Source organism: Sabethes cyaneus, chromosome 2, assembly GCF_943734655.1.
Source record: "Sabethes cyaneus chromosome 2, idSabCyanKW18_F2, whole genome shotgun sequence".
Classification (NCBI taxonomy): Eukaryota; Metazoa; Arthropoda; class Insecta; order Diptera; family Culicidae; genus Sabethes; species Sabethes cyaneus.
The window spans coordinates 81,355,853-81,375,228 of NC_071354.1; the positions used below are offsets into that span (position 1 = coordinate 81,355,853).

The 19,376-nt window shown below is 41.1% G+C and overlaps 1 protein-coding gene and 1 non-coding gene across 3 annotated transcripts in view; both read left to right on the forward strand.

The window, feature by feature from the left end:
- Positions 1-567: 567 nt before the first annotated feature.
- Positions 568-649, forward strand: Trnas-cga (transfer RNA serine (anticodon CGA)). Its single transcript has one exon. It is a non-coding gene; the product is annotated as a tRNA-Ser (tRNA).
- Positions 650-901: 252 nt separating this feature from the next.
- LOC128738478 (beta-glucuronidase) overlaps positions 902-19,376 on the forward strand; it is a 48,332-nt gene continuing 29,857 nt past the window's right edge. The window contains exon 1 of one of the 2 annotated variants that reach the window (XM_053833657.1): positions 902-1,061. In XM_053833657.1, coding sequence (XP_053689632.1) covers positions 980-1,061 — 82 coding nt within the window. In that variant the 5' untranslated portion in view covers positions 902-979. Of the gene's footprint in view, positions 1,062-8,926; positions 9,163-19,376 lie in introns of those variants that run through there. The other variant, XM_053833659.1, reaches the window with a different exon arrangement.

Below are 19,376 nucleotides of genomic sequence, written 5' to 3' on the forward strand. Positions count from 1 at the left end.
TTCACAACAGTGCGGGTGATGATCGCTACGCGCCAGGGATCCACCGACGGAAGGTCACCTGAAGCGAGTTAAATGATGATTTGTTTCAACAAAAAGTTTAATTCTTTTGTTCAACTGGATAATGAGCACTTGATCGCACAGCCACCGCAACAGCCACTTGCAATCGTCGTTCTTCTTGCATTCCTTTTACGGGGCGGTATTTGCGCCTTGTTCTGAAAATCGGGTTTGTCGTCTGCATTGCGCGCCCTACAAGGAAACTTGCTCACAATGTTCTTGATTCATGTTCCGTTTTGCTTGCCCGTTCGTACGGACCTCGCTGTTGTGTAAACTTTCAGTTTTACGACGCATGCCGGCTGTGCCGATGCAGTTTTGTTTATACAGCTTGTCTTGTTTACTAGCTATGAAATGAACATCGCATCGTGGAGATGTAAATCTATTTTGGAATGAATTTGTGTTTGATAGGTTGGCTGTATTCATGGAATCAAATTCATTTGATTTCATATAATAAAATTGTTTACGTATCACAAATGAATTCATATAAGTCTTTTAGCAAATGTGCCTCTATAAGCAGTCGTGGCCGAGTGGTTAAGGCGTCTGACTCGAAATCAGATTCCCTCTGGGAGCGTAGGTTCGAATCCTACCGGCTGCGAACAGTTTTTTGCTTTCTTTTCTTCTTACCGATACGTAACAACAGAGCCATCTATCCCTATTTTACCGTAATCTACTTGCCATACTTTTATAGCAAAGCAACATTGGTAGTTTTATCGTGAACTAACACGCACACAGCGGAGCACGCCGGACTGAACGCACAACTACTAAAGTTACGGCAGCTGTCAACCACCGGACGGGGGTGCAAAAACCAGTTTTTATCCAGTCGAAGTCGTCTACCGTATGGGAATCGCGTTTGTTGTTTTTTTTTCTCGTGATAAGAAGACGTAATTAGGGTGTGCTTATGTGCCTTTGAGTAAAGTGAAGGTTGATGTTGAAAGTGAGTCCCTTGACGTCGTCCAACAGCTGGTGGCGAATTCAAGTTCTAGGCAAACTTGTCGCTTGGTACAATGGTGAGTAATGCGCCATACAGGCAATGGAAAGAGGCGGTGTGTAGTAGATATGTTTATTCCGCAATCTGTGTAGCAGTGGGCAATGACGTACCGGCCAATTTTCACGTTGTAAGCTGATGTAAACAAAAAAAAAAGCGGAATTATACCTAGATGGATTTTACGGAACAAAACTAAGCGCGCGTGAATGTGATGATCATGAAGCAAGGCTGGGTTCTGAAATTGTTTACCAATTTGTTTGTTCAGTTCAAAATGCACTTCCAGTTTGTAAATTCTGTCCCGCACTGCTAGTTTTTCTAAGCAATAAGCTGTAATTGAGCTAATTTAAATCTCATTAACATCGGTCACCACAACCACAGCTAGAGAGCTAAACCAAAGTGTTCCCCCGAAAAGGGAAACCCCGTGAAGACTGAAGAGTAAGAATGCGTGATAAAAACAATACTGTCCTCAAATGGATAAGATGACGATGACACAGCGGCTTTCTTTGTCGCCGTCGTCGTCGTCGTCATGGCTTCTGTACCAATTGACAAAGATGGCAATCTGGACCATTGACCGTTGAACTTCCTGCAACCTCATGATGGAACACCAGAGTTGTTGCGTTGTAGGCGTAGTGGGAAGTGGTTAATTTGCAGCAATCGCTATCGTGCACTGTCGTTTGTTTGTGTTCGATAGTGATAATTCTGGTCCTAACAGGCGCTACCATGCCTATGTTAATAGGACGATTTAAAATTCTTGCAGCAATTTAGCTTAAAAAAGTATCGTAAATTAAAGGTGATCCGATTTGGTTAAAATTTTGTGTACCTACTTGTACTTTTTCAGAAAAGTTTAGACCCATATCGTTTTATTTGGCGCATAGTAGTGTCCTGCTCCTTTCTAAGTTAGGGTAGTACCAAAAATCATGTTTTTCACCAATTTGTCTTAGTAATTCACTCGATATCGATTAATTAGCATTAAACAAAAGGTATTTCAACTAGATTTTCAGGAAAAATTTTGGATGAAGCTTCAACTTTTTTTATAACTGCAATATCAATTCAAATATTAGAACAACCTCGTGTTTTTGTCTTGACCTTTTATGAGGTCAGGCATTTAATTAATTTTCTATAACGGTAGTTTTTGACGTAGGACTACGTCTCACAGGAAGGTAGCTGGTACAGGGGGTAATTCCAAAAAATCAAAAATGCGAGCGTCACGAAAAAAGGAAAGATTTTGAATGCTAATAGCTTTGCCAATTATGAACGGATTTTGATGGTTTGGATACCAATCGATTCATAATAGATGTAGCAATTATGTGGCTTTTATTATTACAGTGGGATTTCGAATTTGGCATGCCTCGATTTTGGCAACAAAAGTATGTTTCTGGCAACACAAAATATTTTACTTCCAAAAATATGCTTAAATATCAGTCAGTTTTCACATACATAGTTTAAATGACGAAAAAATATTGCCCTAAGTGTGTTCATGAAAAAAAGTTTGCGGTTTCGAACAATAATATTTTTGTTGCCGTAGGACTACGTCTTGCCGCAGGTCGCCAAAAACTTACATGCACCGCACGAATAGCTCTTGGCGGATTTTGTAAACAAAAAGGTTGCAATCGTTGATTAATAACATTTACTCAATTTCTAACGCATTTACATTCAATTTTTTCATATTAAACAAGGGTCTCGATTTTGGCAACATAGGCGACACGCATTTGTTGCCAAATTCGAAGTCCAACTGTATTTTCATTTTCAATCACTAAATAGTGAAAATTAACAAAGAGTTTCAGGTTCCAATTTCCCTATACATTTCCATCGTGGGTACCTTGCTTCACAGACAGGGACAACAATTAAACACATCACACATCATCTGTTTGATTTCCTTATACAAAAAGGTAATAAATACCCCCCCCCCGTCCTGTCAGGTCGTTTAAACCTATATAAATTTGGTGCATAGAAAGTACGCCAGAGTGCAAAACCACCTCTTTCCTTCAACCGATTTTAGAAGAAAATCAAAGAATAGGTTTTGAGCGTTTCATTTGCTGCTTTGCGTCAGTTAGTTGCTGGAAATTCTTTACATAGTTTCAGTTGTATTTCTGTCAAGTATGCAAATAGCTGTGAATTAGAGTATCGAAAGGAACCAGTAAGATACAGAGGACGTTAGCTAATTGATATTTTAACTGGCTGTCCACATGTTAGTTGTAAGACAATTATACTTCAAATCAATCTATGTGCTATGAACAAGGCGTTCCGGGTTGCAAATGATAACCTAGAATACAATTCGAACTCGATTATCCGGCGATTCGATTATCCTGGTTTTTAGACTCGATTATCCGGGTGAAAAAACTGGTTGTCAGGTATTGAACGCTATAAGCTTAGTAATCGATTCGATCGGATAGATTTTCAATATTTTTGCATGAAATTCGTAAGCGTACACCATTGAAAAATTGAAAATAATAAAGCATTGTCCAACTAGAAATCCTCGCATCCTGGTTGATTGGAAAAGACGTCATCAAAGTTTGAACGTGTTTTTCACAAAACAGTGGCAGAAATTCCCCGTACCAACAGGTCGAAGATTTCTTTACGACGTTTAAACCTGCAACAATCTGAAAGCTGTGCTTGGGAAGTAAGCCCGAGTGCAGTACCACCTCTCTTCTTCAACCGATGTTATCGTTTGAGCATTTAACCTAGTTCAATTTGATGTCCTGAACGTGAAACGTCTTTAAAAAGTGAGCGGTCTTTCATTTTTTTGCCATATTGTATTTATTTATATATGTACTGCAAGCACTAGAGATGCCAATACCGGGAGGTATTTTGAAAACCGGTTTTTCGGTATTGATAAATGTTATACCGGTAAAACCGGTAAAAGTTAACTCTAAATATAGGCTTCCCGGGAATAAAACCACCGAAACGTCGGATATAGAAGCAAAACATCGTTTTAGCTGCTAAATACAGACTACATAGCCGAAAAACAAAACCTGAAAATTAGCACCATGTATGATCGATATTCCCAAATATTAGCTTACAATAGGAGTATCATGGGAATTTTTAGGACTGCAGTACCAGCGCACCGGATATGGACAGAACGAACTCGTAAGGGCGATGTGTGAAGCTTCCAATAAATGTTATGTATATTTTAATGTTGTACCGTGACCGCACATAATTGCGATCAGCTCCTAATTCCGATCACTCAAACTTAATGGTCAATTTTTAGAAAATTGAGCCAAAACCTGTAGTAAATGAGCACGCTTAGTTATTGTGCTATGTATTTATGTGTCAGTTGTTGAAAAATGACTGCCTTTGGGGCACCATGCACCTCAAAATAAATTAAATTCGACAGGCAGAAGCAAAAAACGCCCTCAAAATGTATTTTCTTAGCCGAAGTGCTAAGTGCACGATCAAATTTGCTAAGATCATAGCAGCGTGAAAACATATTACCTTCTTCGGTATTCTATGATAGCTAATAGATACAAGCATATATAATCGTTCTGTATCAAATTTGGCTGAAAAAATGCTGAATTTGCGGAATTTATTCCATTAAAGTACTTGATCGGAATTCTGAACATAATTTTTTTTCTGCTTCTAATTCCGATCACTATATCAAAGTTATAAACTGGCAAAATGCAAGCTAACGAAGTTACTATTTGGATTTTAGGATTGATTGCAACATGATAACATGGTAGGATTATCGAAATTTGTTGACGTAGGACTAAGTCTTACGTCATCTACGTCATAGGTGTCAACCAAAATTTGGAGTTAAGCCACCGTCACGAAAGAATGAGAGATTTTGAACGCTAATAGCTCTTCCAATTTCAAACGGATTTTGATCATAAACGATGCAGCAGTTGTATGGCTTTCTTGAAAAGATTGTTTGCCAATCGCTAAATAGTGAAAATTAACGAAAGCTTTCAAGCTAAAAATTCTCCATACATTTTCCGTACGATGGTCTTGCTTCCCAGGCACGGACGACCATTACACACACCAAGCTTGTGGCTGGTGCTGATTAGCATAAGCAAGCATAAGCATAGGCACAAGCATAGGATTCCGCCCGTGTGCTGCTACTCCGTTATTGATCAGGACCGATGAAAATTACAAAATGATGGCTGGAAAAAGCATGCTTAGGACAGCGCACTGTTCCTTTTGTGCAACCTTATCAGGTCCCTGCGTGCTGATCAATACAGACGCCAGCCACGTCCGAATGCGGGTCCTGGTGGGATGGGAAGGAATGTTAGTCCAATACTTGTTGCCAATAAAGACCAGGGAATCCTCTGCATCTTCACAAGCATCAAGCTTGTGGCTGCTGCTGATTCAAGACAAAGAAGCAAAATAAACTTGCGTATATTTTATTTACTACAAAGCACAGTATAGCCTAGGTGCTCATTCTGATTTGGAATTTTGACCTGTTTTTATACGACAGACTTCGTAGCCTGTAAGAATACGGGACAATTGTGCTACAAATCCTTTGACTCTTTCAGTCGAGATTCGAAAATGTGACTGTTTTTTCTCACTTTACGCTATTTTACGCTACACATATACCAATATGGTTTAAAAAGTTTTCTTTAATATTCGAGGTTTCTTCGCGAAAACCAGCCTCACGTAGTTCTACACCAACTACGCGGTCATGTCTGGAACACAACATTTCTGATTTGATTTTTACTATTATTTATGATCAAAGCTTTATGAAAACGTCGAAGTGACCCAATTTTATTGTAAGTGTAACAGTTGAACAAAGATAAAAGAAGAGGAAAGTTTTATAATCCGCTTGTCGATCATTTGAGTACACAAATTTTATGGATATTAAGCTAATGATAATAATGATCATTAACGCAAGCAGAAGATGACTGGTAGGGGGATTGTCGTCAAACTACATAAAAGCAATACATTTCAGATCCATTTGGTACGAGTTGACAAAAGTTTTTTGCTTTAACAGCTCATTATGACGTGATCGGAATTAGATACACCTGTGATCGGAATTAGAATCACCCCTTATAATTGATGATCGGAATTAGGTGCACTGATGCATCATACTATGATGCATTTTTTTAACTTTCGGTAAATAATTTAGGTATTTTAGTATTTTTCCATGAAACATAATTGAAAATACTTGCTAAAGACATATATAGTGTTAATAAATATCAAAGCTTTATTTTTCAGTAGGCACTCAAAGATGAATCATGCCTTCCTTAGGTGATCGGAATTAGGTACTTTCACGGTAAATGTTTAAAATATGATGGGGTTTTTATGCCTTTTAAGCCTACATTATATCTCAAAAATGCTTTTCAAAATGGGGGGATGCGCCCATTCCCAAGTAAATTCAGGAGTGTATTAATTACATCTTGTGCAGTTAGCTACGGTCAAGTTGGAAACAAGTCAAGTGGAGATGCGTAAAAGAATTTTGTTCACTCTTTTGAAAAATCTGAAACCGTCCCATCGTGCTTTGGAAAAAAGCTGAACATCTGGAATTCAACCATCTCAAGAGTGTTAAAAAGGTTCAAGGATTGATTACCGATTACCGTATCACGAACCAGGAGCTGCAAGGAAACCAAGAGAAGCTTGTAGAAAGACTTTGTAGGATATATCTGGTCAGTCTGCCCTATAAAAACAGAAGGTCAAGTTTCGATAACGGAATGTAGCACCCAGGCTTTGCTTTGCTTTGCTATAAAAAAGGGGATAAAATGCACATTGAAAATTATCCTGGTATCTCTGCCCTGAGGTCGGTTGGTAAACTTTTTGAGCTTACTGTATTAGATCGCATTTTTGGATTTTGCCAACACTACATTGTTGAGGACCAGCACGGATCTATGCCAAAGCGCTCTACTGTGACCAATCTTTTATCATTTACGTTTATTTTGACCTAACAGCAGCATTTGATAGCATTAACCACGAGATTGACATAGCCAAATTGGAAACGCTAGGATTCGGCGGCAGTTAAATTGATGATAATTATTCTAATGAATTTTCTGCTCCATTTAGAATTCCCCGAAGCCGCCACCTTGGACCGTTGATATTGCTTCTATATATTAATGATGTGAATTTTAAACTCAAAGTTCCCCGTATGTCCTTCGCCGACGATTTGAAAATCTTCTATCGAATCAGCTGTTAGACAGCTTTGCAGACTGGTGTTGCACAAACAGTATCCGAGTAAATGTGCCATCATGACTTTCTCAAGAAAAAAAAAGAACCTCTCTTTCGACTACAAGCTTTTGAGTACTAGCATTGGAAGAACTAACTGCATCAAATATCTGGGCGTGCTATTAGATAGCAAACTATCGCTCCAGCAGTATATTTCATATGGAATCGGGAAAGCCTTTAGAAATCTTGGTTTCATGTTCCGGATCGCTGATGATTTCTGCCAAATTTAGAGTCTACATTACCAAAATGGAGTTGATCGTATCGAGGCTGTACAGTGGAGGTTTGTGCGTTTTGCTCTTCGACGCCCATTCCATGGAGGGATCCGTTGTCAACAGAATCAATTTGGATACATTAGTTGTCCGACGCAATATTGCCCGTGCTATTCTCGTGTCTGTTCATGAAAATATATTCGTTGTGTTCAGATTGGCTAGGAGAGTGCAGTTAAAGCATTTTTAAATATAGAACCCTTGTTTAATGCCCAAAAACTGCTTCCGAATTTTGACTTTCCGACGAAAAGTTAATGACTGCTCATATCCCGTTAAATCCATTGCCAGGTACTTCAATAGCAATTTCTGAACTGCCGTAAGTAGGATCATGACGGGCGTCAGATTATTCAAGCCTCCGTGAATTCGGAGCTAGGTGAATGATGTAAATCCTTGACTGAAACAAAACATGTTTGGTGGAGAACGGTCCAGATGTTCTGGAGTTTTGGTGACATGCAACTCAAATTCACTTTTTGTTTACATAATTCGTTTTTTGATAGAAGCCAGTGATAAAAAATGGCAAGTTCTGGTAATTTTTTCACAAATTTAAAAAATCTGAATGTAGGTCTGTCGTAAAGCTCACCACTTTATAAATTCAAGATGCCTGACAATCACAACCTAAAAGTAAGTATTTGAGAGCTACGGACTTTCTGGTATGTAACACCTACAAATCAGTTACTTTCACATAAGTAAACGGTCTTTACTAAACGTCCCACCAGCCGCCGTGCCTTTCTGGCCTATCGTCGGGATCTGTAATTTCCGAACAGTGCCGAATCAGTAATTATAAAACACATTCTATTTATCTTCATTTTTCTCACCTCAACCCAACCAAAAAAAAACCTGCCGGGCAGGTAACTCGATGACAACATCATTTCGCACGCACACAGTCTCAACCAGCTGCTGATGATCATTTGTTTACGCACATCTTATCGGTCAGTTGAAATGCTTTCGCATGTTGCATTACAGCTGAGCTGATTCCTTTCGGAAGCAATTGCATTAGCAGCTGAGCTTTATTATGCCTACTCCATACGAGTACTGAGCATAAACATACGAATACTCGCCACCGCATAGTGTGATAGTGTCAATAGTTTTTTTTCTTGCCTCCTTAGGCGTTGTTTTTGTTATCGTCTATACTTGGTTTATACCCCTCGCAGTTTTGCCTTCCGTTGTTGGCTGATGAACTCCTTTAACCACAAACGAACAATACAAACAGGCTATCTACACTCACCCGCTGTTCGTCATAGCGAATTAGTTACCACTTGTTTCTTGTTCTCTGTTCATTTGGCTCTTTTCCCATTCAGCCCTTCTCACCGGGGTCTATCAACATTAGACGCGAAACTTCCAGCTGTTGCTGTTGTTGTTTCAAATGTTCCTGGCTGAGCTGAGCTGAGCATGTATGAAAACGGATTTTGCCTCCGACGCCTGCCGTGTGCGGATGTGCACATTATTGCCGGCTACCAACGGATCCGAACAGCAGCGCCACCGCCACGCCGGAACGAGTGGGTATAAAAGTGATAATTCTTGGTCCTCCGGTGTTCAGAAGTTTGGCCGAAGGGAGTAGCGTCGCTGGTCGGATAGCCTCGATGGTAGCAGGAGTGTTGCGAAGAAGTGCCAAACGGTTTTGTTTTAATTGTTCACGATCTGAAGCGCTCTCGGTGGTTTCGTTAGAGTGAGATTCGAAACAGAGAATAAGCAGCAGAATGGGAATCTATCGAAAGGATCGTAGCCCAACTGGTAATGTAATTAATCTGTGTGATTTTTAGATGCTGAGTTTGAACGATGAATTGTTGGAAATAGCTTGTGGTGATTTGTGGTTTTACGTGTCGATTATCATGGACCTATATATGAATGATTCTTAGTGCGTTACAGCATGTTTGTGATGTTTTGTGCTGGGTAAATCAAGTTTATCGTAGCACACTCAAAACATTGGCAAGAAAATCATGTAATAAGTTTATGTTAGTGTGCACTTCTTGTGGCATTCAATAAATAGGTAAAGGGCAAGCTGTATCAGTCCTTCAGGTTCGTCTCTCCGAATTGAAAATTATCAAACCCAATTTTTTGGCTAATTTTAGAACAACGTGCTAATTGAAAACATGCTTGTTATTAATCTAATCTTGGGCTTAATTGCATACCTTGTTGTGCTCAAGCAGCAATGTGCGTCAAGTTTATGTATTTGGTCCTGGTTAGGTTTGTTGTACTGGGGACACAACAATATCCTGCATAAAACGGTGGGTAGTGTTGTTTATCCGTCGCAGTTTCACTGCTTTTCTATAAAACTTAATCAAAAGATCTTCATTTACTGAGTTAATGTAGTTAAAGTTAAACGAAAATAAACTTATTTATGTGTTTATTTTATTATAACAGGTTCTCGTTTTTGATATTCTGTTTGATAAATAAGGATTAGATAACACTGACAATACTTTTCTACAATTCATTGGTACTCACTAGGATCTATGAAAGAAATATTTTATAGGCCGGTAGAATGGTCTACGGATGGTAGAAGAAAGCAATGAAAACAATTGTTTTACAGTACTACTCTGCTAATCCTACCAATTTATGGCGGGTTTATCGGATTTCGACTCAATAATCTGGCAGTCAAACTAATGCCAATGGGTTTGAGATTTAGTCTTGTTAACATCCATGCCCATAAAAAAACTATGCAATTTTTCGAAAAGATTTTGTTGTAAACGGGCAGTAAATTTGTTTTATAATAAGTAAAACTCAAATTAATAAAAATAAACAGTTTTACATTCTTGCTTCTTGGTCAAAGTAAGCGCGCAAGCACGTCAGCCTATTGAGAAAAGCGATGAAAAATTGAGGTCCTGATAAAATTAAACGCAATTTGAAGAAGCACTATTTACCATTTCCATTTAGTTGAATGGAGTGTCATGTTCACTCAAACGGAGACACCTAACGAATGCCGTATTTGACTAAAAGAAACTAAGCACAATGCTTGTGATTCGAAATTTTCCGGATTAGCGCGATCCGGACTATCGAATTTCGTATTTCGAACACGAGATTATTGAAACACCGGACCACCGATAGTATTAATGTTTTGTACATAGCTGATTTTGTAGGCGTCCGCAAACTTCGTGATTTTAGCTGGCTACGGAGTGCGCAGAAAGCCCTATTTTTTTTTGCTGTCGTGCTTCAAGCACACGAAGGCTAAGACCAGACTTGGTCCATCTCGCCAGAAAGCCCTATTTGCAGAAGCAATACGTGTCTTCACATCTCGTTCGACGTCATTGTCGCATGTTATTAGAGTTCCCAGATATGTGAATTCGTCGACAACCCTGTACCGTTCCCCATCTCAGATTCAACATCATTCAGACTGTCATGCTCCCTGCCAGCAACCATGCACTTCGTTTTGACAGTGTTTATGATGTGTAAGTCCGATTCTCGCAAATTCTCTTTTGAAAGGCACAAATGCCTCTACAATAGCTTTACGATCAACACCAACAATGTCGATGTCATCCGCAAAGCCTAGGAGCATGTGCGATTTAGTGATGATGGTTCCATTCCTTTGCACGCCTGCTCTTCGTATCGCTCCTTCAAGTGCTATATTAAACAGTATGTTAGAGAGTGATCGCCTTGTTTCAATCCGTCTAACGTCATGAATGCATCTGATATTTCACCAGCTATTTGCTTGATTTTGATTTGTCTAGCGTTGTATGACACAGTGTTGCGGCACAAAGCCGCAATATGACCGCGTTGACCTTCACATCTAGCAGAACAACAATAGCGCTTTGTCTCATTGTTGTTCTGGCTAGATATAGTGACAATAAGCTTTTATCGAACGATGTACCTATAAATAGGGCAATAAACGTGAGTCTGGAGTTCAGTCCGTTCGCAACCGTGCAAAGCGCAACACTTTCGTCACATATTGTATAATAATATCACAGTCCCGTTGGTAACCGGCCCCCCTTACGACGATCACGGAACATTGGTGCCGTGACCAGGATTTGCCCTGGCACAGACAACGTTTTACCAACGGGACTTCAGTTTTATCGTTCGTGCTATCGGTTCGCAGTAACTCGTGATATTTTCGGTAGTGGGATAGTGACTTGAACAGTAACAGTTTACTAACGGGACATCAAATCCATCGACCGTGTTGCTGCATTGCTACAAGAGTGTATTACATTTGGCATCCACGTAGTGGGACGATGCCGCTGAACCTTGCTGTGCTCGTCGTACCAGAGGAAGTACGGCATATCGATAGTCGAAATAGGATTTCATTCACTACGCTTCAGCTAGGCCGGTGTGGGTGACTTCGCAGCCGCTTAGCAACATATCCCCGAGCGGAGCTATGCCGGTGTGGGCGAATCACAGCCGTTTAGTAACATACATTCAGCTTCTGAATCCCCGGTTTTGGATTCAGCTAGTAGTAGGAGGGCTGTACAGCACCGAAGCTTGCAGCATCCGAGGGTGTATTCTTATCAGCAAATGCTCAGTTGCGGATAGAAATTTCATCTGGGTCGTTCACCAGAAGGAAGCTAACTCGCTGGCATTCTGTCGTTCATCCGGGTCGTTCACCAGAAGGAAGCTAACTCGCTGGCATTCTGTCGTTCATCCATTTCGTTTCATCGGTACATCGTAATGAGAATTCATGTGTGATAATCCGGCCACCAAGTGCCAATTTGTGTGGACACCAGATCCAGTTGTAACCTTCGGCCACTCTGCGCCAACTTGTGAGGACGCCAGGTCCAATCGTTATAATCCGGCCACTCAGCGCCAATTTGTGAGGACGCCAGGTCCAGTTGTAATAATCCGGCCACGCAGCGCCATTTTGTGAGGACGCCAGGTCCAGTTGTGATAACCCGGCCACCCAGCGCCAATTCGTTTTTGATAATCCAGCCACTCGGCTCCATGTGAGGACACCAGGTCCAAATTTGTTATTCCGGCCACTCCGTGCCATTCTGTAGGGACACACGGTCCAGTTACGTTATTCCGGCCGCTCTGCGCCAGTTCAAGTGATAGTCAGTCTACGAGATTTCAACTACAACTCACCAGTTAAATTTTTTGCCTTACTGCTAAGACCTAGAATCATTCTCGTTTTGTATATCGCAGTGTAAAACCTTCGGTTTTGGTGCGGGAGTATGTTGCGGCACAAAGCCGCAATATGACCGCGTTGACCTTCACATCTAGCAGAACAACAATAGCGCTTTGTCTCATTGTTGTTCTGGCTAGATATAGTGACAATAAGCTTTTATCGAACGATGTACCCAAGGTGAGTTAAAATAGGTGATCTAGTTTTCACAGTTTGTAGAACAGAAGTGCGCGGAACGATTGGTTAGCAACCATCGATGTTGTTTATACATTCAACAGTTTCCGCATTGAAAATTTCGGTGATCGTCAAGGGTAACCCAGCGGGGGTGAAAAACAAATTTGAACATCAGAAAACCTCTCTTGACTAACCTTGGATGTACCTATAAATAGGGCAATAAACGTGAGTCTGGAGTTCAGTCCGTTCGCAACCGTGCAAAGCGCAACACTTTCGTCACATATTGTATAATAATATCACAGTCCCGTTGGTAACCGGCCCCCCTTACGACGATCACGGAACACACAGTTTTATTAGTTTGGTCGAAAAGCCGGTTCGAGAATTATCTGCCATAATCCATTTCGTTTAACTGAATCTTACGCTGCCTTAAAATCTACAAACATACTTGTATTCCCGAAATTCGTCAAGGATTGGACGCAAGCTGGACATTTGATCCGTAGTCGATCTTCCTCGAAAACCACACTGGTAATCGCCGACAAAGGATTCTGATATCGGTATCAATCTGTTGAACAGAATACGGGAGAGTACTTTATAGGCGGAATTTAGAAGAGTTATGCCCCGATAGTTACTACAATACAATACTACAGTCCCTTCTTGTATAATGGGGAAATGAGACCACCAAGCCAGTCCGAAGGCATTTCTTCTTCCATCCTGATTTTTTCGATCGTGGCATTGATTGCTTTGTGCAGCTGCTCACTCTTCACTTTAAAAAGTTCGGCCGGAATTCCGTCCTTCCCAGAAGCCCTTCCGTTTTTAAGCTCTTTTATCACCTTTTTAACTTCAACTAGCGTGGGTGGCTCCACATCTTGACCATATTCCTCTATTGTTCAATTATCTCATCATGTATTTTTTACACCTTCTCAAAGTGTATTATTTATACCCTGTTTATACGTAATTGTGCATTTTGTTCCAGCCAAAAATTTTTTTCTGCATGGACTCATCACTGTGAGAGTCCAGTGTCGTTAATCTAATGTGATATCGCCCGGGTGTATGCTGTAACCCGCACTGCATTTAGTTTTGCTATAATCGCTATTGATTGAGCGATTGATGCTTATTGAGTTTTATGCGTGCTTGTGTGTAATTGGGCACCCTTCCTTGAATGGTTTTCTCTACTTCACCCATCTCGTTTCACATAACAGTGCGCAATTATAGCCATCCCTGACGTGGCAAAACCAGTGCATTTTACTATAAGAATCATTTTTGTACTGGCAATAGGCCATATCGGGATAATATAGAATTCAGCATGAAGGAAGGGTGATGATGGGCCTGAGAATAAACCCATACTAAACTCATTTTGACATCGAATGGCCTGATTTTACTAAGATTCGAATCCAGCCAAGATGGAACCTAATTAATGGGGAGACACTTGAAAAACAATTTGCGCTCATATGGAAAATCCGGAGCTATCCCATCGTGCTGTGAGGAAAAAGCTCGAACTGTAGATCTGTAACTCCAGCATCTGAAGAGTATTGAAAAAGTTCAAGGATTGATTGTCATTGGACCACAAACCAGGAACTGAAAGTGAATTAACTAATTTCACTCGAGATCCAATATTTCAACACGTGATATGTACTACCAAGAAAGGTGGCTTTTCACAAAACTACGTCCAAAAAGTCACGACAAAAGTCTTTAAGGTTTAAGACATCCTAAATTGCGATGAACGCCAGCAAATTGTTTTTTCAAAATCCGCGCTAGAAAGCTTTGCATGGATACTGCTATGTGATGGATGACGAAACATACGTCCAACAACTCCCAGGACAGGAGTTTTACACCGGAAGATATAAGTTCAAAGTGCACGATTGTTTCAAAAAGAACTTGACTTATGTTGGTGCGATGTCCCTTAGGACTTTAGCTCCGTAGCAATGCTCCGTCAACATACTCGGCCCATGGCTGCCGTCTCTAGTTTCTTGAATGTCTCAAACTTTCCAGGTCTTGCTCCACTTGGTGTAACTATCGAGCACACTGCGCACCTCTGCGTCTGATACGAATTAAAGGTGAACACAATTTTTCCGGGGTGGGTAGACAGTATGGTGGTGACAGGTTGGACATGTCCCACCTATTGCACCCTTCCAGCTTTAGCGACATTCTGGATACTGGATTCACCGGAGAGTTACACCAGCACGTGGTTCATGCTTCTCCTCCAAACACTGTTCTCATATACCCCGCCAAAGATGGTCCTAATTACACGACAGTCAAAACGGCCAGTGCTTTCGAGTTCCCATCGAGAATTACCCACATTTTGTCCCCTTAGATGATTACCGGTCTTGTTGGCGTACTGCTTATGACAGATTTAGTACAGAGGTGAAGTTTACCAGACATTCCCAGACCAAATCAGCGTCTTGTGGGATCCGTAGTAAGCACGACTTCCGGCAAGAATACGTCCGCGTATTTCTCAGCTGCAATTATTATCCAACGTCATCAAGGACCCTAGGTATACAAACTCATCCACAACCTCGAACTGGTCCCCGTCGATCGCCACTCTATTGCCTATGTGAGCTCGATCGCATTCAGTTCCTCCTGCTAACAGATACTTGGTTTTAGACGTATTCACCAGCAATCCAACATTTTTTTGCTACACGTTTCAGCTTGGTATACTACTTAGCAACCACCCGGAATATCTCTCCGATAGTTTCTACGTCGTCAGCGAAACAGAGAAATAGGCTAGATTTATTGAAAATCCTGCCCCGTATGTTGAAACCAGCACGTTTCATTACACTTTCTAGCGCGATGTTGAACAGGCAGGCGGTAAGGCAGTAAATACCATCGGAGTTTCGAATTTCCCTACGTATTGATAACAGGCCCGATAACGCACCCGATATCTCCACACAGCAATGTACACGGTCTATCGTGTCGTGACCTTAATCAGTCTTATTAGTTTCCCAGGAAACCCATGTTGTTTTCCAACCATGTTTTCCATAGCTCTTCACAGCCGATATTATTATAGACGGCCTTGAAATCTATAAATAGATGGTATGTAGGAACTTTGTTATGACGGCGCTTTTGGAGGGTCTGCCGCAACATAAAGATTTGGTCCATTGTCGATCGCCCATCCACAAAACCGGTTTGGTAACTTCCCACTAATCTATTTGCTAGCGGTGATAGACGGCGAAAGATGTTCTGAGAAAGCATTCTATAAGCAGCGTTGAGAAAGGTGATTGCCCGGTAGACCCTGACAGCTAGCCAACCGCTGCTGTTGTGCTGCTATGCCATCTTTCCCAGCAGCCTGGTTGATCTTGAGCTGTATGATGGCTTCTATCACTTCACTTATTGTGGGAGTCGGTACATCAACATCATCCAACGTACTGATGTAGTCATTCCCCCTGCTGTCTTGGTATTTCATCTCCGCGCCATTCAGGTGCTCATTGCACCTGAACCTCATACCTTTCAATCACCTTACGTACATTCGACAAGATTCCTCCGACTTTATCTAAACATGTTTCTTCTCGCGGCACAAAGCCTTTGCGGGATACGTTCAGTTTCTTGTAGAATTTAGACGTTTCTTGAGAACGACACAACTGTTCCATGTCCTCACATTCCAATTCTTCCAGGCGGCGCTTCTTATCCCGGAAAAAGTGGGTTTGCTGTCTTCGTTTCTGGCTATATCGTTCCATGTTTTGACGGGTCCTCTGTTGCAGCATCAACACCCGCGCTGCATTCTTCTCGTCTAACATCCTCTAGCATTCCTCGTCGATCCAGTCGTTATGTCGACTTTTTTCAGCGGACCCGATGGCACCTTCCGCTGCCCTGTTGATGGCTGCTTTAATGTTATCCCAGCAGTTCTCGAGAGAGGCTTCGTTTAGCTCGTTTAACGCACCCGGCAGCCAGTGTTGAAAAATTCATAGCAGCAAAAAACTCAATGAGATTTCAAGCACCATGAAATTTCAACCTTGATCAAAAGCGCCGAACCCACATATGAATTTCTCTCGCTATTATACGCGATGTCTCTGTTGCTATGCGATGTGAACCAAATTCAGCTGTGAGCATTTTGCTTAATTCTTCCACAGCTGGCATTTCATTCAACGAACTGGAGAGCGAAAGAGAACTAACCGCCAGAGAAAACATCAGCAGCGAACACATTCATGATTTGAGATGGCAAACGTATTGGCGGAATTTACATTTTTCTTTCGCGGGAATCGACATTTTCATAACTAGAAAGTAAAAAGCCTTATAAGAATTAGATAAACATGTAGTTTAAATGTGTGTTTTAGTTTAATTTTACGATTTCTTTAGAGGTTCATTCTTTCACGTTCACTCACAGTTACGTATCGCACGAGAGAATGCCTATGCTGTTCAACAACGAATTTGTATGTATATGTGTATAGCTCCGGGTAGCAGTTGGAGCAAAGCAGAATATGATCAAGCGGGATAAAATATGTATGAGTTTTGTGCTTCTTACTATTGGCCTTGCCAGCGTTAAAAGAGATTTCGTAGGCTGCTCGCACTTACAGAAAATCTCCTGCCGAACTGTCAACGCGTGAGTGTTCACAAAAGCAAAAATACTTCCCTTTCTTTTTTTCTCACGCAAAATCCTGAACAATATCAGCAACGCTGGCAAGGCCAATGAAAGCAGACAAATTCACGCGTGAGTTTTTTATGCAAAGGACCAAGGTGACATGTGACCAAGGTGTCACTGCCGGCAGCTCAGCCTCATGGCGTACTCAGGAGTGACTTCAAGTAACTTCAGTCGTTTCAGATTGTACCGCACGTGTGCGCTGAAGTTTCCAATAACCGGTGTGAATCCCTCCTCCGGTCCCAAGTGGTCTTCAATAACTTCGGTTTGACGATGGCTTCAACAGATACCGGCTGCAAAGTTTACGAGTAGCAAGTAGCTCCGAGTAAGTACGTCGGATTCTTATGAATCTAACGGTTAATTAGTCAGAGGCCTAGAGTTTACCAAGTTCTTCGCCTCCACGGCCAAAGTCTGTAACCCTTCATCGTCTAACTTCCCATCCGAGTACGCATCTTCCATTGCAGTCTTCACCAAAAGAACTAAACGTTCCCACGTACCACCCATGTGCGGGACTCCAGAGGGAATTAAGGCCCATTTGGTATCTGCATTAGTAAATGTTGTCGAGAGTCCAACGTTCATCTGCTCACAAAGAATTCGTTCTGCTTCTTGAAAGCTCATCCCGTTGTCACTAAAAAGCTCTACTGGTGAGCCGCGATGGCTAACGAATCTCCTAACGCACGAAATGCAGGAAGCCGTGAATAAGTTATAAGCGACTTCCAAGTGCATTGCACGTATAATGAGGCAGGCGAACAGTGCGATCCAGTGTTTGACTTTAGACCTCCCAACTTTCATCGACAGTGGTCCAATGTAGTCTACTACAACGTAGCTGAACAAGCGGACATGGTAAACTAGACGTGCTGACTACAGGGACTGTAGATTACAGAGGCGCCGAGACTCTCGAAAACCGCTAAATTTTGAAACAAAACGGAGAGTACCATCATAAATAAAGGTAATTCTCCGCTTTCGTTCAAAATTTAGCGGTTTTTGAGTGTCTCGGCACCTCTTTAATCTATAGTCTCTGTAATGTTGACGATAAAGGGGCCATCGTCGGTGCTTTGGGAGACGGTTTTCACTACGTAGATACCTTCCAGCATACCTTCTGAAACGCTAGAATGTCGAACTCTCGGGTCTTCAATTAGTCGGAAAGGTTGCGGGTATTTCCCAGAAAATTGAGAGTCTTGCAGTTCCATGTCCCAATCGCTAGTCCTTTTCGTTGCCTTGGTCTAGCTGGTTAAACCACTTTATAATGAACTCAACAAAAAACTTCCATGGTCTATGCTGATTGGTCCCGTCTGTATTAACATCATTTGAAAAGATAAGAAAGAAACCAAACAAAATTTAATTTAAACATTATTTGTTTCCTGAACTAGCATTTTTTACGGACGGCTTATAAGGCTTGCCCAAATTCCCTATGTCGCCCGATGACCATCATGACAGTGCTGTTTAGCGTCCCACAATAACAGGAGGACGATAATTTTCCCTTCCTTCTCAGTATACAACCTTAGTTTGCACCTTAAAATGCCGAATTTCGCAGTAAAATTTCTCATTTGGCAGGCTATCTGCACATGTAGCAACCGTGTTCTATTTTGGTCACAAAAAATACCAATAGTAGTTAAATTTACTAGATTGATTTAGCGGATTTAGCTTCATGTTACTATTCTGAAAGCATGTTGGAATGATATGAAGCTAATTGGGTGCATGCGTGTTGTCCTCAAGGACATTCAGCCACCGAACTGCCCTGAATTACATCTGATTGAAACCTATTGGACCATTATGAAGCGGGAACACAGAAAGACTAAGGAGAAAGTAAAAAATACCAAGGACATGTAAAGTAAAAAATGGGAAGGTACCGAATACCGGTGTAAACTCTTATCGACAATAAAGCGAAAGTGGCGAGTATTTCACCTTTAATAATTGATCCAATTAATGTAAATTGAACTTCATATATGTATAAAACTGCCCTACAAATTTTCGTTTGGTACGTTAAATACAAGAGAATTGATAGTAAATTTACTGTGTTGCAATAATTTCATTTCGAGTTCGCGCTTCTTGGGTGTCGGATTAACAGGACGATACTGTATATTGAAATTATCTTGTATCGAATTTTGATTTTTCACAAATTTATTCGCATTGTTAGTAATAATTTTGATCTTCGTT